The 22,499-nt window shown below is 40.9% G+C and overlaps 1 protein-coding gene across 9 annotated transcripts in view; it reads right to left on the bottom strand.

Annotated features, from left to right (window-relative positions):
* LOC103470682 (amyloid-beta A4 precursor protein-binding family A member 1) overlaps positions 1–22,499 on the bottom strand; it is a 56,088-nt gene that overhangs the window by 19,493 nt on the left and 14,096 nt on the right. For 4 of the 9 annotated variants that reach the window (XM_081611169.1, XM_081611172.1, XM_081611170.1 and 1 more), the window contains 4 exons: positions 21,061–21,168; positions 20,928–20,967; positions 7,846–7,991; positions 62–139 (listed from right to left, as the gene is read on the bottom strand). In XM_081611169.1, the coding sequence (XP_081467295.1) occupies positions 62–139; positions 7,846–7,991; positions 20,928–20,967; positions 21,061–21,168 (372 nt within the window). The remainder of the gene's footprint in view (positions 1–61; positions 140–7,845; positions 7,992–20,927; positions 20,968–21,060; positions 21,169–22,499) is intronic. The other 5 variants (XM_081611171.1, XM_081611173.1, XM_017306667.2 and 2 more) reach the window with 3 other exon arrangements.

The raw sequence follows: 22,499 nt of genomic DNA, 5'->3' as shown, positions 1-22,499 counted from the left end.
AATGAGACTGTTAAAACAGTGAGGATGCCACATTGTGTTGTGCGTCCGTCTGAATCTTTACCTGGGAGTCTGCATTCAGCACCTTGATTCTCTGAGTGGAGATAAACAGATCCACCTCTGTTATGGGCTGAGGCTCAGCCTGAGGTCAGAAACAAACAAGTAGTGATTTTTACAACACAGAGAATTAACTGCATAACAACTACCGTGAGTCAAAATGGACAAATAATGTTATTTTCTTTTTCATTTAGAACCATGTTTTCCATTCGTCCTAACAGGTGCCACACTGTTACTGACAGCATCATGTTTATTCTAAGAAAATCATGTGGCTGAAGCAAATTTGAAATTAGTTTGCGCTTTTGTATTTAGACAGCCTTCTGATGCTCCACTCAACATACTTTTAAAAAGGTTACTCAGTAGTGAAATTTAACATCAGTTGCTGTCTATTAACACAAATTAAACATCAAGCATTGCTGCATTACTCATAAAAAATAACTAATTTAGCATAAATCTAGGGAAATTAGTTGTATATCACATCCTTGCTCTGGTCTATATTACTGGATTTTGCCCCTGTCCATTTTCAGGAGGGCAGGGCCGTGCAGAGACCTTTGGAAGGGCAGGGGCTCAAAGTTAAAAAGGGGCTTATTGAACAAGATCTTAAAACATACAACAACATAGCAACACCCATATTAATCAAGAATCTAATATTTAATTGGATCACACTATAATCATTGTCATCATGTGGGGGCAAAGCAAAGCAAATATAGTCTATGTTTTATAATGTTGCTGTTTCTTCTGCTGACAGAGCTGGAGGGCTGAGTTGATCTGAGACTGTAGCTGTTAAACAGACCATCGGAGAGAAGGTCACTGGTTATGAAGCATGTTATTAAATAAGCCTAGTTGTTATACAGAGATTAGCCTCTGTATAACAACTTGGCTGCACACTGCTTTAAAGATCAGAAAAGCTCAGAGGGGTTAACTCCATAGACATGAATATGTAGACACCTCATTGAACTCTGAGTCGTACGTTATGTCGCCGCCATCTTGTATGTAGCAGTAGAGCGATGGAGCTCCCCAAGTCATGTGCTGTGTGGACTTGTTTTAATCGTTTTGCAATATAAACTGTATTCATTGGCATTACCTTTCACAGGTAAGGATGAAAGAAAATGCTAACGTAATTTTTACAAACAAAATACAAACCCCCCCGAGGCGACGATACGTGAAGGGTAAAAGGAGGAAGGAGCGTAAGGCGCGCATTAGTGTACGGGAAAACATCATCGGCGCGCCGCCCCCTCCAGACGGGGTTTTGGCGCCCCCTCTGGTGCTGCGCCCCTATGCGTTGCATACCCTGCATATCCACTTTTTGCGCCACTGGCCTCGTGCATAAAGACCAGGGGCCTCGTGCATAAAGACCAGGGGCCTCGTGCATAAAGACCAGGGGCCTCGTGCATAAAGACCAGGGGCCTCGTGCATAAAGACCAGGGGCCTCGTGCATAAAGCGGCGTGCGCACAAAAAATGTACAGCGCCATATTTTACGCACAAGTCGGCATTTTTAAAAATTAACTTTGCGTCACAGTTTGTGTAAATATACGTACACTTTTTCGCTGGCGTGAAAATATGCTGCAGCCACCCAAACTTTTTTTGTGAACAATATCAAAGTTCAAAGCGTCAAAACTCACCTAAAAACACTGAAATGTGACGACATTCATTTATTTAGACCGAGAAGCATCAAACCCGATGTTTTTTTCATGGTTTTAATATTTTATTGTTTAAACGTAAACGATGTTATTGTCTGAGGACAATAACATAACACGCACACAAAATAAAGAAAATAAAAATAAAAGGGTGTGAAAACCTCACTCGAATGTAAATAGTACTTTTCCTCAGTTTTTGTCTCGTAAAGATGTAACGTTGGTCTGTGCACCGAAGCGCATGAAATACATCTATGGGGTAATTTCATTCTGACTGAAAAAGAAAACAGGATTGGATCAGCAGATTAACTCCAGACAGGTTTGATTATTTTTAAGGTGATCAAGATGTGGAGACAATCACACGTATTCAAGTATCTGTGTGAAGGTGAGCCTCATAAATGTGGGGCGCTTTTGTTGTGATGGAAAACATCGTCAATGGAAGGATTCAGAGGAAGCGATTGATCATATTGATCTGCTAGGTCAGTGGCTCTTAACCTTTTTTGAGGTACAGAACCCACCAGATTCATATGCGCATTCACTGAACCCTTCTGTAGTGACAAATAAAATGATTTTTTTCCAAATTCAAGACATTTGACCCAACTTTTAAGATCGCTAAGTCTTCTTAAAGGTAGAGTCTCTGAGAACAGTTCTTCAAAATATAATCAGTGTTTTCAGCACAGTTGAGCTGACTGTCCAGGAACGACCCAAGGTATTTAAAATGTGCCAGTTTCAACAAGTTGACCATCGAGAGAAACTTTAATGTCTTGTTTAGGTCATTTAATTAGCTCTACATTTCTTAAGAGAATGAAAAATTAATAATAAATAATAAAGACTTTGCAGAATTCTGATTTAGTAATGTAATTATATTAGCTGTGTTACCACCCCCACGCCACTAGAGGCAGTAGCAACCCCGAAAAGATGCGACTAAGGAGCAGATTTAGAAGTTCACCGAAAGCTAAAGAATTTGGTAAAAGTACATGCTGAGAGTGGAGCTCCTTCAACCAGGGCTCCTCCGCAGCTCTGATTGGCTAAGCAATGTAACGTGATCTTCTGATTGGCTAAGCAATGTAACGTGATCCTCTGATTGGCTCAGCAATGTAACTGATCCTCCGCAGCAAGTGGTGGCAAAGCGGGGCGTCATCACGACTTTACACAAGCGTGTCTTTACCTCCGCGGCAGAGGCTCCATCCTTCAGTCTGCACCTTTCTCGACAGAAAGCATCTTTATTCTAAATAAATATACAACTTCTGCATGATTCTACTATTTACGTCCACTTTCCCGGCTCAAATGACTCGCTGACTCGCTGTCTGCAAGCTGTTCAAACAGCCATTTGCACTATTTATTTATTTTTCTATTTGGATTTTCTTTTTTCCTTAAAATGTATTATTTTTATTTTTGTGAGGTAACCTTATGTGATCTGAAAGGACCTTTTAAATAAGATACATAGTTATTATTATTATAAATATGTATACTGCTACAAACAAGGATGTTGCCATGGTTATTGCTTCACTAGGTGGCAGAATTATTTCAATCTGAAGTAGTAATGTATTAATACAGCTTATGTAATGAAATAAAAATAATTTACTCTGTTAGAATTTTTTTCATCCTTTGTCTATGCTGTCCATAGCAGAGTTGACATATCATACTGTAATACATATTTTTTGTTGTAAAAAACGTAAGAAAAAAAATGTAGCTAATGTTTGATAATGACTGATTTATCAAAGTTTATTGTCTTTATAGTAAAATGTCAAAAAATAAAAGGAAATATTTTTTTTTCTTATCTTGAAACATTCAATTATGGAATCATGTAAATATGTTCACTGTCAAAGTGTGTGTCTGTTCATCAATGTCAATATAAAAATGATCAGAATCATTTCTATCTAATAAAAACATTGTGATCTTTATTCAGAAATGGCCCAAAACAATTAAATAATCACGTCATAAGTTAGAAACTCTGTCTTTAGTCATTTCTTTGATTACCAAATACATTACTGTTTGAGAAAATGTGTCAATGACATGTATTAACTTAAAATACTTTGTATAACAGCACTTCATAAAGTTTGGTCCATTTACTTGTATTAGCTTACTGGCATTTGGGCCACATTCAATATGGTGGACGCTGTTATGTATCGCACCAACGGGCCGACCCGCTCCATGAGGCGTCTATGTATTAATGTCAATGGCACTCTACATAATTTTTCGATATTAGCTCCTACGAGAGATCTGGAATTGTAAGACAGATATCAGGCAAATAAAACTCAGTAGCTGCTGGTAGGGCCCTTTAGACGTTCAAGGGCCCGTATGAATGGGTGAATTGTAACACAGATCATAGATCTAAACATGTAGCATCAATTTATTGAGAATTACAATAATATTAAACTTCATTTAATGCATTCAGCAGAGAAAAAAAAATGTACATTTAGGATTTTATTCTGAAGTTTACTTTGTAAAAGTGCAAAGAATCAGCTTTACAGATTGATCGTGTAACGCCTTCAGTCTGTTTCCCTGTGCCGCCTCTGTTGGATTCTTCATTAAATCATTGTTTATTCATCTACATCTTGGGCTTGCCTGTGTTTATCCTCACCTCATCAACCACAAATCATGACATAAACATGTTTCCATACATCCTATGTATGGAAACTTTCTGTGCAAGTTTCCATACATAGAAAAAATAAACATTTTATATTGGACAACTGTTTTTATTTTTGTGGGACTCTCTTGGACCACTTCATGGTTGATCGGCAACATTTCCAATTTTCTGAAACTTGCAAATACGTTTTGCCACAGTGTTGTGTGTGATGCTCGTTCCATGTTTTCTGTTCAAGTTTTGTGCAACCATGCAACTGCATCAGTATAATTTCAATTCTTTGCTCTTTTGTCAAATGCTTGGGTATGTGAAATATAAAAGAAATATACATTTCACATTCTCCTATGTATGGAAACTTATGGTCCACCCTGTAGTGTAATCTTTGTGTTTGAGCTGGGTTTGTTCACAAATCCATCACAGCAAATAATAACCAATAATCAGTGGTTGAGCTTAAGCTCAGCCAGTTATTCTGGGCTCCCTGTCACAGACTTCAGTAAATCTCTATTAAATCACTGTTAGCGATGCTGAGGTTCTTAGTAGGAGGGGGTCATGGAGCCTAAGTCATGATTCTGTTTAAGGCCCCATATTACCTTGGGCCGGCCCTGCATGAAGAGCGAGCTACTGCGCTGCCCATCTCTGCTGGAATCTACCTGGAGTCTCCCGGTAGCCCCTATGCCAGTCCGCTGATGCTTTTGGGACATTTTGATTTATTTATTTGTGGCATGTTTGGCTTTCGCTGCGGTCCAAATTGTTGGTACAGTATTTTTGCTTACGTTTATGTGATATTTTGTGAGTTCCAAATGCTATGAGTTGAAACTTTTAATTAGCAGTTGAGGTTCTGCAGTAATTTCTATTCACAACCGCTCTCCTCCAGCGCAGAACCCGTCAGCAATGGGGGGCAGTAGTAGTAGTAACGTTAGGTTAAAGTGCGCTCACACTGAGTCTCTGCTCGGAGCAAATCTTTGCTTGCAAAACTCTCTTGCTCACTTGGTGGAATTTTCCTGCCATATTTCAAGAGCACACATTTTCAATCTGAAAACAGGATTTTATGTCTTTTGTTCTCAAAACATTTAATACTGTAACAATTCTGTGTTTTAGTTCTGCTGGTGGTGTGTTGGCTTTATCACAATACTTTTGCTTACATTTTTATTTTGAAAACAGGACTTCATGTCTTTCTTCTCAAAACTTGTAATGCTTGTACTCAAAACTTCTCCTGGCGCTCAGTCTTGTTCTCTGCTTGGACTCTCTACTCGCTTATGAAACATGGAACTGCCTTTTGGCACAGTCGCATAGCAACCTCTCAGCTAATAGAATTAAAGTGTTGTACTGGGTGCGTTGGTTTCTTCTAGAGGGTGTGCCTGTGTGGCTAACATCAATTGTAGCAACCTGCACCACCTACTGGATGTTGGGACAAACGACGTCAGCTTTCTGCTCCATGTTACGCTAAACATCCGCCAGCAGCGCGCTGCTGATCATCCATCCATTTTCTTACACCCTTGTTCCCTATTGGTGACAGGAGGGTTGCTGGTGTCTATCTCCAGCTAACATTCTGGGTGAGAGGCGGGGTCACCCTGGACAGGTCGCTAGTCAACACAGAGACACACAGGACACACAACCATGCACACACACATCTAGGGAGAATTTAGACAGACCAATTAACCTGACAGTCATGTTTTTGGACTGTGGGAGGAAACCGGAGTACCTGGAGAAAACCCACCATGCACAGGGAGAACATGGAGACTCCATGCAGAAAGACCGGGGCCGGGAATCGAACCCAGAACCTTCTTGCTGCAAGGCAACAGCTCTACCAACTGCACCACTGTGCAGCCCGCGCTGCTGATCACTAACAGCTAAGCCAATCAAAGACAGCATAGTCACGACATCATGTCTGTCTGTCTATCTATCTATCTCATAAATATTTTACTGTATTATAGCCTACCTGTATGAATAACGCAGAAAGTGGAAGCACTTAACAAATGTGAAACAAATATTCTGCTACATGGGGTGTAAAAGTAATAAACAGTGATGGCAGAGTTACTTTGAAAAAGTAACTTTAATCGGATTACTGATTACTCCTTGAAAAAGTAACTTAGATTACTGACTACTTGATTTGGAAAGTAACCAAGTTACATTAAAAGTAACTTTTTTAGTTACTTTCAGCAGCTGCTAACAACAACTCTCTGCCACCTGTGAAAATTACATTGATCTTTGCTGATAATTAGTTATTTTATAATGGTAACATCAACAATGTGTCTCCACTTATGGATGAACTGAAGGGGAGATTGTTTAATAGTTACAACAGTACAAAAAATCTTTAGTAATTTGTGTGTTCCAGTGTTGTCTGGAGTATTGTCTATATACAGGATTGTACACCCCCAAAAGCCCAAAAACCGCAATTGTCTTTTAGAGGAAGACATGACTGCAGATATCGTTGTGAAATCTGCAGTCAAGTTAATAAGCAGTAGTTTTTGGGTATGTTGTGTTGTTTTTAATTGAGATAAATAACATGAAACCAGGGGCGCCGCAAGAAATCTTGGGCCCCCTGACAAAACAGTTGTCAGGGGGCCCCCCCACTGGCGCAGCTGCTGTTACAATTTTTTGAGTCTATTTGACCCATAAAAAGCTTCACAACTTTAAAGGCTTGCATCTGTCTTGCTTTCTTTGGTTCAATACTGATAATTAGCACAGTATTTACTGCTCATGAATTTAACATCCAACAGTCCACATCCAGTATGCAAGTAGGTTGCTTACATTTTTTTCTATTAGTTTTAGATACTGAAATGTCTCCCCATGAGCAACAGTCAAAAGCAACGTGAACCTACACATAAAGCAATCCAGACTTCTAAAAATTTTATTCAAGCTGCAGTACATAACTTTAATAAAAAATGTTTTCTCCATATTTGTTAAGCAAAAAATAAATAATTAAATTGTGGAGGGCCCTTTGTTGATCAGGGCCCCTCTAGAACTGTCATCACTTTTCCCCCCTATACCGTGCCCCTGCATGAAACACAACTAGATACTCTCCATTTGTTTTAAAATTTGACATTTTGTAATAAGAAGAGATGTTAAACAAAGAGGAGAACGGTTTGAAGCGCGCTGACAAAAGCTACGAGCTCCGGAAGGGAAATGGAGGGGAGAGAGAGGGAGACTGTTGGACAGCACACAGTTCAAAAACAATAAGGAAGGAGAAAAAATATATTTATAGACATATTAACTCTTGTTTCAGACTGTCTGTTGATCGTAGATCTACTTTGATTCAAAGTGCAGGCGTTCTGAATGACGGCCTTATTCTTATTCTTGTTATTCTTGTTCTTCCGGCACCGTACTACTGGACCAGTACGGTCCAGTACTGGAACGCAGTACTGGACCGTACCAGCTTACTTTCACCTCTGCCTTTGTCCCAATCTCAGCCCCAGTCCCCTAGAACATTTTGTTTGAAGGTCTTGATCTAGGGGTCAGGGGTGGGGGGTTGACTGACAGAACAACTAAACTGTCAGCCACAGGTATATAGACATTTAGGTCAACATTACCTAAAGGCTAATTCATGTTCATTCTTTTTAAGTGTTTACCTTGATGCGGTTAACTGCTTCCTGTGCTTGGATCATGCGAATGTTCTTCGATGGTGTCTTCTCTGATAACATCTGTGTGGATCCAAGACAGTTAGCTGCAAAGATGATCCCATCAATTAGGTCCTCTGGGTCACAGGGGCCAGGCACTGTAGACAGAGATTCAGTCTGTTTATTAGTCTCACCACATCACTAGTCAATGTGCTACATTTCCCCATAAGGATTAAAGTTTTTTAAAAGTTACCATGCACACCAAACCTAAGGGCAAGACCAGTTGACCTAACAGTTAGGCAAAGGAGCTGGAGTACCTGGAGAGAACATGCAAACTCCATGCAGAAAGACCCCTCCTCAAGATTAAAACACTGTGCCATTCTGCAGCCTAATATTGTTTAAGCCCCCCAAGAAAGAAAACAAAACTTTTCTCCAAAATCTTTTCAAAACAGTAAACAAAGGATGAATACCATCCATTTACCTCCTATCATCTGCAAAATGTTTTTTAATTAGACCAAGAGCTTCAGTGATCCAGATGTCAAAGATGCTAAAGGATCCAAGGTCTGATATCCCGAATCACAGCAAAACTGTAAACTATAAAGCAGCATTGCTGCATAACTTGGATCTAACTTGAAACACCATCAGTCAGTCTGGGGATTTTGGCAAGAAACAGTCAATCGAGTTTTCTGACTCGAAATTGTTTCTAGTGGCTTGAAGTTTTCCTTTAGACAGGAAAGCTTCAAGTCAACCAAAATCATGTAAGAACGCTCAGTCTGTTTATTGGTCATTAGAGTCCAGAGTGGGAGAACCAAATGTAAATACAGAAATAAATTCTATGCTGCAGTATTGGACATAATCACATCAATTGTGTGTTTCCCAGTACCATTTCTGCTAAAATGATCTGTATAGTATACCAAATGATTTTGAGAAGATGTCTTGAAAGTTCCATGTGGTTTTATACTTTACAAAGAAACACATGGCCATTGTTTATAAATTTGTTGATTCCAGCACATCCCAAAACGTGAGATAGCGCTTAGCGTAAGCTTGTAGTGCAGTGGTCCCCAAGACTTGGACCGGTCAAGACTTGGAACATTTTGCTGCGGCCCAGGGGTGCGGGGGGTTGTTGGTGTTCCCGTTAAATCCTGAATATACCCAATTTGAGTTGTCTTGGAGTTTTTATCTGTGGGGTTTTTCATGTGACAGGTAGTCAATCAAAAATCGCGGTGACGTCAGAACAGAGGGGAATCCTAAACAGCTGACATATCGCGCAACTGAGTCCGGTGGATATCGGAGATGATATGTGGAAATGTTTATTATTAAATGTAAAGGTAATTATTATATATGTTTATTCAGTTAAAAATGTTAACTATGAAAAAACATATTCACCTCCAAATCCTAGTGCAGCAAATAGAGCGGCTGCTCCCGTCATCTTTTACCCACCGCCTTTTCTTTTTCTTACAACTTTTATCTCTTAAAATGACTCCACAAACTATCACTATTGCTTCTACATCGTCATCCGTGTTTGGTTATTCTAAATTCCCGCTATGTTGGGGGTTTTACTGGATTATCCTCTGGAATCGGGATGTTCGTGACTGGAATCGGTTCGTGTTGCTCCTGCCTTGGACACACGAACCGATCGAACCTGTTGTAGTTTTATCAGCTCTGTGGTCACAGAGGTTTGGAGAATCAGCCGACATTCTTAAATCTTGCCGTCTAAACCAGACTTAAGACTCACAAGCTCTACTCATCTCCTCTCAACCACTGCCCAAACGCTCTGACTCTGGTCGATATGGTAACGTTTAGATATCCCTTCAAAATAAGATACAGATGTGCCACAAAAACGAACATTTTACTTCCATGAAAATTTTAACTCACGATAATGACTAACGGAGCCCTGAGCTCGTTTCTCTGCAACGAGACGGTCCAATCTGGGAGTGATGGGAGACAATAACACCCGAAGTGTTGCTTATATCCACAGCCTGCTTGGTCTCTACGTGGAGAAGCAGCTTGAAGCTTCATTCCCTCATTAGCAGCCGGTCGGCGCATGTTACGCAGAGCGGGCTTGTAATGTGGGACTCACCTACCGGTCCGGGATAAATCCATTCTCCTGTCTCTTCTCTGGGCCTTTTCCCCTTTGCAAAGAAACTTTCCAAAGACATCTGATCTGTTTCTAACTCATTTTGATGTTTGTGGGCTCAATGTTGGCGTGCAAGTAACTGAGAGAATCCGGTTAAAGGATTTTCAAAATAAAAGATCCTCCATACTCAAATAATACATAAAACGGAAATATTTAATTATTTCTTGCGCGGCCCGGTACCAATTGGTCCACGGACTGGTACCGGTCCACTGACCGGGGGTTGGGGACCACTGTTGTAGTGTACAGCTGTTCTGGATCGAGGTTGGATGACATTCGCACCAAAAATGAATTATTTTAGTGACCATTTGGAACCAGACACTAACTCCTTTGAATGGCTTCAGGTACACCTTATAGTGAAATTGCTGCGTTCACATCTACGCAGGGGTGAAAGTAAGGGGGTACGGCAGGGTACTGCGTACCCCTAAAAGCTTTAGCGGGGATACGCAGTACCCTCAAGAGAGGGGAGCAGCTGTCTGCTGTAAAAAATCAACGGATTCACTGTGTAGCCGTGAGTTCACCCACTAATCAGCCGTGACTGATTAGTTTTTCAAGAACAATCTAAAACACGACTTAATCAGTTAATAAATAACTTTTTTCCCATTTCATATTGTTTCTGAACTGTTCTTTGCTAGAGCAGGGCTACAAAATCAATCAATCAATCAATCAATCAATCAATCAATCCAATTTTATTTGTGTAGCACATTTCAGCAGCAAGGCATTTCAAAGTGCTATACATAATTAAAATAAAAACAGCATGGGACATTAAATAAACAGTGAGAAAGAGAAAGAGATTAAAAAAACAGATAAAAACATTAAAACCCCTTTAGGACTTCAGTTAAACGTCGTTTAACTGGGATTCTAACCCTCAGGGACTTTAGTCAAAAACACCGTTTGACAAGGACTCCAACCTCTAGGTTTTTAGTTGAACTTCGTCAACTGGGACTCTAAACCCCGTAGAACTTCAGTTAAACGTCGTTTAACTGGGACGTTTTCCGGGGGGCTTTACATCATTAAAACGTAGAAAAGAAATTAAAAGAAATTAAAAACATTAAAGACATGAAAACATGGAAGACATCAAAACCCACACTCTAACCCTAATTTAGCCATAAGCAACTCTAAACAGGTGGGTTTTAAGTTGAGATTTAAAGGCACTCAGTGTTTCAGCTGTTTTACAGTTTTCTGGAAGTTTGTTCCAAATCTGTGGTGCATAGAAACTGAATGCTGCTTCTCCTCGTTTGGTTCTGGTTCTGGGGATGCAGAACAGACCAGAACCAGAAGATCTGAGGGGTCTAGACGGTTGGTACAGCAATAACAGATCTTTAAGGTATTGTGGTGCTAAACCGTTCAGTGATTTATAAACTAACATCAGTATTTTAAAGTCTATTCTCTGAGCTACAGGGAGCCAGTGTAGGGACTTTAAAACTGGTGTTATGTCTCTTTCTTCCTGGTTTTAGTCAGAACAGCAGCAGCAGCTTCTGGATCAGCTGCAGCTGTTTGATTGATTTATTAGTCAGACCTGTGAAGACGCTGTTGCAGTAATCAATGCGGCTAAAGATAAACACATGGATGAGTTTCTCTAGATCGTGCTGAGACATCAGTCCTCTAATCCTAGAGATGTTCTTCAGGTGATAGAAGGCCGACTTTGTGACTGTCTTAATGTGGCTCTGAAGGTTCAGGTCAGAGTCCATCACTACTCCCAGGTTTCGGGCTGATCGCTGGTTTTCAGTTGCAATAACTGAAGCTGTGCATTGATTCTAGTTCGCTCCTCTTTAGGTCCAAAGATAATAACTTCAGTTTTGTTTCTGTTTAGCTGGATAAAGTTTTGGCACATCCACACATTGATCTGTTCTAAGCATCTATTCAGTGATTGGATGGGTTCAGAGTCACCTGGTGACATCGTGATGTAGAGTTGTGTATCATCCGCATAATTGTGGTAGCTAATCCTATGTCCCGTTATAACCTTAGCCAGTGGGAGCATATAAATATTAAAGAGAAGGGGTCCTAGGATTGAACCTTGGGGTACCCCACATGTGACCTTTGACCTCTCTGATGAGAAGTTTCCGATTGAAACAAAGAAATCTCTGTTCTTTATGTAAGATTCAAACTGGACCGGAGAGTCCGACCCAACTCTCCAGTCGATTCAGTAAAATGTCGTGGTCAACAGTGTCAAAAGCTGCACTGAGGTCCAACAGAACCAGCACTGTGGTTCTCCCACAGTCTGTATTTATATGGATATCATTGAACACTTTGACTAGGCCAGTCTCTGTGCTGTGGTGAGCACGAAAACCAGACTGGAAGGAGTCAAAGTGATTAATTATTGTTAGGAAGTTATTTAATTGTTTAAAAACAGCTTTTTCAATTATTTTGCTGATGAATGGGAGGTCAGAGGTCAGAGGTCGGCCTGTAATTCTGCAGTAGTGATTTGTCCAGATTGTTCTTTTTTATCAGTGGTTTGATAACTGCTGTTTTCAAAGCCTGGGGGAAAAAAACACCTGAAGAGAGCGATGAGTTACTATTTGGATCAGATCATTAGCAACAACAGGCAGGACTTTCTTAAAGAAATGTGTGTGTAGGACATCCAGACAGCAGGAACTGGAGCTTAATTGACTTATAATTTCTTCTAGGGTTTTATAATTTAGTAGTTGAAATTGGGTCATTTTTCCTGCATTTGTTTTGTTTGGGCACAGCATTAGTACTGTCTTTAGAGTGGATGTGCAGATTAATCCTCTGATCTTTTGAATTTTCTCTGAAAAGAAACTGGAAAACTTGTTGCAGGCATTAGATTGAAGTTCAGGTGGTAACGTCATTGGAGGGTTTGTGAGCCTGTCGACAGTAGGAAATAAAGCTCGAGTGTTGTTAATGTTTTTGTTTATGACATCTGCAAAGAAAGCCTCTCTTGCATGTTTTAGTGTTGTGTGATAGTTACGTAGTCTTTCTTTGTAGATGTCATAATAAACGTGCAGTTGAGTTTTACGCCATTTCCGTTCGGCAGAGTTGTCTTGCAGATTGAACTGTTTGTGCATTTCTCCATGGAGATTTCTTCCTACCAGTCACAACCTTTACTTTAATGGGGGCAATGTAATCAATGATATCTGAAAGTTTGCACTGAAAATCATCCACCAACTTATCTACGTTACTATAACTTAAGAGTGAGGAAGAAGAGTAGATTTGATTAAATGTTTCTGCTGTGTTTTCTGTGAAAGTACGTTTTGTGATAGTAGCTTTTTGTCCAAGTGGGTTAACGGATAAAGAACTGTCAAAGAAAACAGCAAAGTGATCCGACAGGGCGACATCAGTTACAGAGACATTGGAAATATTCACACCCTTACTGATAACCAGGTCCAGTGTGTGTCCCTGAGTGTGTGTTGCTTGTTTGACATGTTGTGTTAAACCAAAACTCTCTAATATATTACAGAGCTTTTTAGCCCCTCGGTCTTCAGGTTGTCAACATGAATGTTGAAATCACCGACAATTATTAAACAATCGTAATCAATGAATATGAGAGATAGAAGCTCATTCAAGTCCGCAAAGAAATTTTCCACATATGTTGGTGTTTTGTATAGAGTTAGTGTCAAAGTTCGTTTGTGGCCTTTTACCTCGATTCCAAGATATTCAAAAGACATAAAATTACCCGAGAGATTGTACTACAGTTCATGGTATTCTTAAATATTGAAGCCACGCCTCCTCCGTTTTTGTGTTTTCTAAAATTGTACGCAGGAGGCGCTGATTCAATTAGTACGATTGCTTCATTATTGTCATTCAGCCATGTTTCTGTCAGAAATAAAACATCAATATTATGCTCAGTGATGAAATCATTAATTAATAGAGCTTTAGCACAGAGAGATCTGGTATTTAAAAGAGCCAGTTTAAGTGACTTGGAGGCTGAAAGCTCTTCAGTCTGAGGTTCCTTTAGGCAGGGGATCAGTCTGAGGTTTGAATTAAGACCGCTGTTTCTTGTATTTCTGTTTTTTGTAACTTTTCTTGTAGTGATCCGGACAGGTATTGTCCTGCTATGCAATATTGGGGGGCCAGACACATTCTGGAGGAAGACGGGTGTAAGGATAATATCTGGACCCCGGTCTCAGACCTTAGAAACGCAGAGTGCTGGAACCTTAGGGAGGTCAGAGGCAGGTGGCTTAGATGAAGTGAGAGTCGTGCTGAGGCGAATCTGTTGATCCATACTATCCAGCTAGGAGGAGAAAGAGTCCGTCCGTCTTTCTCTCTGACCTGAATTCTCCACCAGCATTTTCAGGAGGCTCAGGTGCAGCCCGACTCTCTTTAGTGATTCACTTCCTGAGAAACTCTGATCTTGTGAATGAGTGTAGGAGCAGAGAGGGAGGGAGAAGGAGGAGGGGAACCAGTCATTCTGTTCACAGTCGATGTTTTATGAGTTTGTATTGGAATAGTTTGTTCTTGATATGCGAAGGGCTCCATCCTAGTCAGACATCCTTGAGCCTGTTCTTCTGAAGTGATGGTCACATTGTTGTTCTTGTTGATAAAATGAAAAATGTTTGCAGTGAGCAGCCTTATTCCGTGTTTGTTAAGATTGCGTCCTCCTCTTCCAAAGAGGTGAAAGCGCTGCCAGTAGATCCAGAGGTTATCGATGAAGGTCACTGAGCTGGCAGAGCAGGTTTTAATCAGCCATTTGTTTATCATGTCCAGCCTGGAATGTTTTTCGTCTCCCCATTGAGGTGATGGAATTGGACCACTGAGAAATAACTTCGTTTTTAATTTTCCCATAGTGTCCAGAAGAATATTAAAGTCCTTTTTCAGAATCTCCGATTTTTGCTTTGCCAGATCGTTGCCTCCAACATGCACAACTAAAGTCTGTTTGGCTGATCAGTGGTTAGAGAGAGCACTTTGCGGGTCAAATCAGATACAGTGTCACCAAGAAAAGAAACCACTCTCGTTTTCTTGGGATTGCAAACATGACTGATTCCATTTACTGTCTCATCTCCAACAATAAGCACTCTTGGCATACCTTTTGTTTTCCTGGTGGTCACTTTGTCCTTCGGAGCTTTGGGGGGTGAATGTGTTGGTTTAGCCTCATTGCTGATGTTTGAAGGTGGGTTTTCACTCAGAGGCTCGTGCTGAAGTGCAGAAAATCTGTTTTTCAGTGGGATTCCCACGGAGTCGGAATGTTTTGAGGCTCGGGCTGGTCACGTTGTCCTTGGGAGCGGGGTCGGTGGTGCCGTTTTGGTTCCAGCTGCTTGTTTGCTATTCTTTGGCGGAGCAGGTGTTGAAGTTGAAGGTGGGTTTCGCCTCAGAGCCGGCCACGCTGATTCATCCAGGTGGGGGGTTCTCCCCGTTAGTCGTCTCATGGGATCTGCAGTGTGAGACTTTTGTTTCGGCTTGGCTCCCTGAGCGACCCAGGGTGAGCTGCTTGGTGCGGGGTGTACGACCTCTCCACTGATTTGAGGAAGAGCTGTTTCATATCCACAGGTAGCGTTGATCTCAAAGTTCACCTCCAGCCGTTGAATCTTTGTTTCTAAAAACTGAAGTCGTTGTAGAATACTGCTAATGTCCTTGGGGTCGGACGGGGGCATTTTGCCCTAGTTCAACTTGGAGGTGAAGAAAAGTGAGGTAATCCAGTTATGATGTCGATAATGTGAATAAAACCATAAAAATTGTGACTTTAAAAATAATTCACAAGCAAAGTTATCTGTAAGGACGGGAGAGAGCAGGATAAGCTGTTCCACCTTCAGCTGCCTGACAAATGTTGATCGCAGAAGGTTTTGAGTCGATCTCAGCATTAAGTGACAAACTGAACGCAGCCAGGAGGCTGAGAGCAGCACGTCCTCCTCTGACTGGATTAAAACGTTTGTAACTTTATTAAAGAACAACAGGGGAAAAAATCAGCAAAACGTGTTCAAATTAATGACCCAACAACAATAATAATCTCAGTGATTATTATTTCAACAAGGTGTTGCGCAATTCTGTGCGTTTTGGTTCCATTACCAAAATAACCAGCAGAGCAGGAGTTTAAAATGAACTAGTCAACCACCGCTGTGTTCATGTATACGTCATTTACAACAAACATCAAACACGGTAATATTTATTTTATGATCGTAAAATAAATATCAAGCCTGAAAACCTAATATCGTAACGGACTGAATGTTATGTTTTTAACGTCATCTCTGGTCGGTTTGTGGAGCGCAGGAAGTTGCCATGGCAACAGGATCAATAACAAAGAGAGACTGAGAGTAAAAAGGTGATAGTGGTTTTGAGTTTACCTTTGCTGTGGCTCATCACAGCAGCTGTAATTTCTGAACATTCAATAAACTACAAACTTGGACTAATTCTTTGTGAGTATATGTCATTTACAACAAACATCAAACACGGTAAATATGTTTCATTAAGTATTTCACAAACAAATGGCTTCTACCACGATAATTATGTAAAATTAAATTAATTGTCTAATACACAAAAAATAGTTTGGTTCTGTTGGGCTCAGAGTCTGAGAGGCTTTTCCTCTATCAAACACATTTTTTGCCTCTTATTTAGTGGAAATATTGATGTTGATGATTCTCCAAAATAATAACATTTTTCAACCTTTATAGCTCCACTGTTGAAAATGAGAAGCTAACATTAACAAATGACATTGAAATAAAATCCAGTCCAACATCTGGTTTGAGGTGATTCGTCTGGAAACTGTTGGAGGAAAAATATCCCAACTTCAGAATATGAGCTTTTAACCTAACAGAACTCTGTGGTTCCTCCTATCAGTATGAGAGTCAGAGTGAGGAGGCGCCATGTTAGGAAGAGAAGTGGAACAGGATCTTCAGAACAAACAGGTCATGATGCTGGGCTGCTGATTATCCCTCTATCTGGACACAGGATCAATAGAACCAGTTTAAAAGCTAAAATGAATGGTTATATGCCAGACATGGAAAACTAGGATACTCTCCATGCCATGATGTTCAGAATTTAGGTCTCATGGCATCTCAAGGTGTCAACATTGCAGCCAGTGGGCTGAAGGAAATACAGCTTTATTTTGTAGCAATTCAAGAGCTAACCAGCTTTTATCACTTTGCAATAAAATTTATCAGCACAGAAACTCCAAAGCGCACACACACACACACACACACACACACACACACACACACACACACACACACACACACACACATATATATATGAAATGAAAGAAGGTGTACTAGGTGAGTTCGTCGGAAAGCTCAAATTGCATAAAAATGTAAATAATTTAACAAAGACAAACTGTAAATTACAGCATAGGCTCCCGCAATAGGGGCATTGCGCGGCGCCCCGCATACATAGACTTTTAGCCCGCGTGTCAGGATCTGTGTTTCCCCAGTTATTTTTTGTTAGTCTTTTCTTTAGTTTTGTTTTTGGGAAATTTTTCCACCTTGGTTGGAACCGGTGTTACGCCTGGTCTCCACCAGAGGGCACACACCCACACCACCCCTGAGAAGCCGCCAGGTTCAACCCGTATGCACACCTGCAACTCGTTTAGGAGGCGTGGACTACGGATATAAGCGGCAGCTACACTTCGTCTCACCGCCTGAGTGTTTGCTCGCATTGGTAACTCTTTGTTTCCAGAACTAGGCCCTCTGATAACTACTCGAGTCTAATCTCTGTGTTTTCCTCGTCAGATTCTTCTGCCGCCTCCTCGTTGCTTTGGTGTGCCCCATCGTCGCTGGCTTCTGAGTGAGTGTGTCCGTTCCCCTTCCGTGGGTCATCTTCCTTCTGTGTCCTCCCTCGACGCTGCCGGTGTTACCGGTCAAGACGCCACCCCCTGTGAGAACCTTCCTTCCGTGTCCTCCCTCGACGCTGCCAGCGTTACCGGCTGACGCCACCCCGAGTGTGTGTGCGTATTGTTCCCTGTTGTTGATCCGTCTCCGGTGGATTCCCCTTCGGGACGCAACGGGTCAGGAGACCCACGCCCGAACCCCCCGGAGAACAACCTCTGACAGATCTAGCTCCAGGCTGTCCTCTCAGGTGAAGTTACCTGACCCCCCTAGGACAAGTTTACCTCCTTCACTCCACTCCATCTACTCCATCCTCCTTCCAAGTAAGCCCTCAGCTGTTGTTTCCCTGAAAGTCATCGTTGATCTCTTTCTAACCTTGTGCTCCCCTGTCGACAGTCAGACGACCCGGTCCGCAGATCCAGAACTCATCCCCAATCCTTTCAATAAATATCATTGTACTTTACTCGCCTGTCTGGTCGTGTTCTTGCATGTGGGTTCGAAAACTAACTCCCATCATGACACTGCGGTAGTCAGGAGTCCGACTCCCGTCCTCCATTCGCTGGACCCAGGCCTCTCTCTGCCCCCTTACAGTCAGATTACTGTCAAATAAACTAGTGCCGAAAAAATCCTTAAAAAAAAAAAAAAAATACTGGAGTAATGTGCGACAACGCGTCATGATGTCAGGCTTTTTTATCCCTCAACTGATCAGCGTCATCCTGCGTATTGAAGCTTCTAACCTGGCAGCTTTACGCTCTTATAAAAATATGGTGTGACTGCATCTGTAAACTAAGTCTAAGCTTCATCTGGAGGATCTGACCAAGGTGATCTCTGCCGCCGTCTGCATCTCGGTTCAGAACCGCTGCTGAGTCAGCAGAGCGTCCTGATGCGCATCGGGTGGAGGAACAGCAGGTGGTTTCAGAATTCAACTGTAACCAAACGGGATCCGTTCATAATAAGTTTGGTTTGTGATGTTCCAAAAGCGCCATTGTGGTCAGTGTGATAATTTGACTCCTATAGGAGAAGCTATCCAGAGATCATCAGTATGAGCCGGTCACCGGTGTTTGGAAAAAAGGAAAAAGTCAGACCCGAGTTTGTGCAACGAACTTTTCTCTGCTGCTCACAAACAATGATCTGTTTATTGCTCTTTTAATTCTGCATAATAGACTTAGTAAAAGCGGGAGAAGGGGAGGGGGTGTCAATATTTGCCGTGAAAATAGCTGATAAAGCCTCCAAGTAGTTGTGAAGGGTTGTTGCGCTTACGTCACTATGACGTCATCGCGACTAGTCGACATCGACTCGACTATTATCATGATGTCGACCTTGAAAAATATGTAGTTGTTCCCTTCTCCCCCTCCGCGGGTGGTCTGTTTCATCCTCTGAGCTCGGGTCCTCTACCAGAGGCCTGGGAGCTTGAGGTTCTCCTCCAGTATCTTGGCTGTGCCTAGAACTGCACATTTCTGGACTGAGATGTTTGATGTTGTTCCTGGGATCTGTTTGAGCCACTGCTCCAGTTTGGGGGTGACTGCCCTGAGGGCACCGATGACCACAGGCACCACTGTGGTCTTCACCTTCCAGGTCTTTTCCAGTTCCTCTCTGAGGCCCTGGTATTTCTCCAATTTCTCATGCTCCTTTTTCCTGATGTTGTAGTCACTTGGTATTGCTACATCCACCACAACGGCTTTCCTCTGTTCTTTCTCCACCACCACAATGTCCGGTTGGTTCTCCATTACCATCTTGTCTGTCTGGATCTGGAAGGCCCACAGGATCTTAGCTCGGTCATTATCCACCACCTTTGGGGGTGTTTCCCACTTTGATCTCGGGGCTTCCAGTCCATATTCTGCACAGATGTTCCTGTACACTATGCCCGCCACTTGGTTATGTCGTTCCATGTATGCTTTCCCTGCCAGCATCTTGCATCTGGTGTGGTAGATCTGAGCCTCTATTGCTCTGGTGTTTAGGGCCTGTTCCTGTGCAGCCAGGATGAGAGCCTCTGTGCTGTCCTTGAGTCCAGCTTTCTCCAGTCCAGCCATTGGTAGGATTTCCTGATAGCCACTTCAGTTATTTTGTCGGTGGTACATCCCATGTAGGGGCTTGTCCTCCCATGATGGTACTTCCAGCACCTTGTCTTCTGTTCCCCATTGCCTGAGACATTCACTGAGCACATCGTCCGTTGAGGCTTTGTCCTTGATGTATTTATGGATCTTGGATGTTTCTTCCTGGACATCATCTCATCTCTTCCATTGGCCATCTAATTATTCCTGCAGGGTATCTGATTACTGGTAAGGCATAGCTGTTTATTGCACTGATCTTGTTCTTGCCCAGGTACTTGTAGCTGTGTGTGTGCATTCTTGAGTCGGTATCCGTAGCCAGTCTTGTTGATGATTTGGTTCAGGCCTATCTTAGCCGCTATGATGCCTGACATGAGCTTCCATGTTGTAGAGAGACAGGTTATTGGTTATTAACTGCCAGTTGCTCATGGAGGGCAGTGAGTTGCACTTTAGAGAGGTTAGCCACTGTGTATTGCTGTTGTGGGACGCCTGGGTGGGTCTGCTCTGTTGTTATTACGCTGCCATTGAGTTGTTTGGCAGTTAGTGTTGACTGGGGATGTCGAGCTAACCATTCCTCCCACAGTCTTTGCATGTAGCCCCTCTGACTAGGATTACTTGAGTAGTAGCATTCCAACAGATCCATGTTTTCACCTCTCGCCCATTTCCGTCTTGTTCCAGTAGCCTTGTTCCTTGTTTATATATATATATATTTTATATATATATATAAAATATATATATATATAAAATTTATATATATATGCCTTGTTTGTATATATATATATATATATATATATATATATATATATATATATATATATATATATATACGTATATATATATATATATATATATATATATATGTATATGTATATGTGTGTGTGTATAATAAAAATGTAATTAGATTTGATGAGATTTTCTCAACAAAAAAAAAATACTTTTTTTTTGTCATAGTATCCCCAAGAATTTAAAACTACTTTCACCCCTGCATCTACACAAATGAACTAATGAACTAGACCAAAGAGGGAGAGTTTGTTTTAAACAACTCAGGTGTAAAAACACCATAACTTAAAATTTGTTGAATTAATAACTTAACCACATTAATACAAACAGAATTAATTTCTTTCACCTCATCGATATGTATCATTTCAGTTGTTTAAAACCTTGTCCCATGTCTCCTGAGATGAAATCAATCATGCTCACCTTCTACATATGTGGGGAAGGAAGTAAGCCTTTTCCTGGACTGTAAAGAAAACAGTTAAAACAAGAGTAATGTTTCTACTGTTACTTTGTCAACTGACTAAAAAGGAAATATTATACTAAAATAGTTATATACAGAATCAACCTCTTTTTGAGACAGAGAACCTCGAAAGCTTTCATCCTGTGACAGCAGCTTGCTGGATGATCCAGCTCCTGGAGGGGAAGCAGAGCCTGAGCCAGGGGACTGCAGAGACAGAACAAGAAAGTTGTTAGAGGAGAAGGAAAAGTTGAATACCAGAGAGATTATATCTTATTATATCACGGTGATGGATCAACATCCACCAACAGTGATGCTATGTTAAATAATATCATTATTTAATGATAATGATATTATTTTGTGTGAAAAGTGTTCAGCCATGTTAAATAATAATTATCATAATTTAACATGGCTGAACTTAACTAATTAACATAAATATATTAGATCATTACTCTTTTGACTTTCATGCTGATTGTTAAGTTCCGAATTCAATGGTGACAAAAGTACATATTTGTGGAACCTAAAGTTCTTATTTTTCTTGATCATACATAAAGTTAAGAGAAATAAATAATACAATTTTTTTTGTCACACAAAGGTTGACTTTTAACTAAACCTGTGAGGGTCTAAGTTGGATTTTATTTTAGCATATCAGAGTAGAGGGATTTAAACAAATGGTGACCACACTCAGATTGTCAACTAAACTTTGCCTTTGTGTGTTGGTCATGTCAAATTGGATTGTTTTTTGAATATTTTTTGTCTTAATTAAGTGCCTGGCTAAATTGATTTCTCCAAGAAACATTTATGGATCTTGTATCTTCAACTTTTAAAATGGGGAGACTCACACACAGAGAAAATAGTTATTAGAAAGTTTATTTAGCAAGTAATAATCTTTGGCGTTTGAACTCCAACAGAGGACATGGCGTTCGTAACCGCCATCAGAGAGGATGAGCTGCTGTGAATAAGGATTAGAAATGTCTTCCTCCGGACACTGGTGGATACCGAAGGACTGAAGAGATACTTAAGAAATCGAGAGTTGAAGGTCAAGGTGGAGATGGGTTAAAGATCGACCGTGGAGCAAGTAGAAAACCAGACTTTATGAAGGAAGCGAAGCCTAATGATTGGAGGAGATGAGGAGAAGACCAACGCCAATAGACTACGAAGGAGGAGCATGATTAGCTGGTAGGTGAGATGAATAGTATTCCAGTTTGAATTTACGCCTAGGCTGATAGGTTGAGACAAGACCTACAGTTTTTTCTTAGTTTTCATTTATCATAGTTTGTTGTCATTAACATGTTGTTATCACCAGACATCAACTACTGATAATGCAGGCCAGTCTTGCATTGACTGGCCTGTCAATGTTTAAAAAGAATAAAATTTAATACATACTTGAGATAAAAAAAAGAAAGAATTTTTTTTTACCATTGTATCATCTGAATTTGATTGTAGTTGGATTTAACTTCATTGTATTAGACCTTAATCAGAATATATTTCAGTAGATTTTGCTGAAATGAATCTGATTGACTTTAACTGCATGCTCT

This window comes from Poecilia reticulata, chromosome 9 (genome assembly GCF_904066995.2).
Source record: "Poecilia reticulata chromosome 9, P_reticulata-male-v2, whole genome shotgun sequence".
Lineage (NCBI taxonomy): Eukaryota > Metazoa > Chordata > Actinopteri > Cyprinodontiformes > Poeciliidae > Poecilia > Poecilia reticulata.
This window is presented reverse-complemented; position numbering and strand designations above follow the sequence as displayed.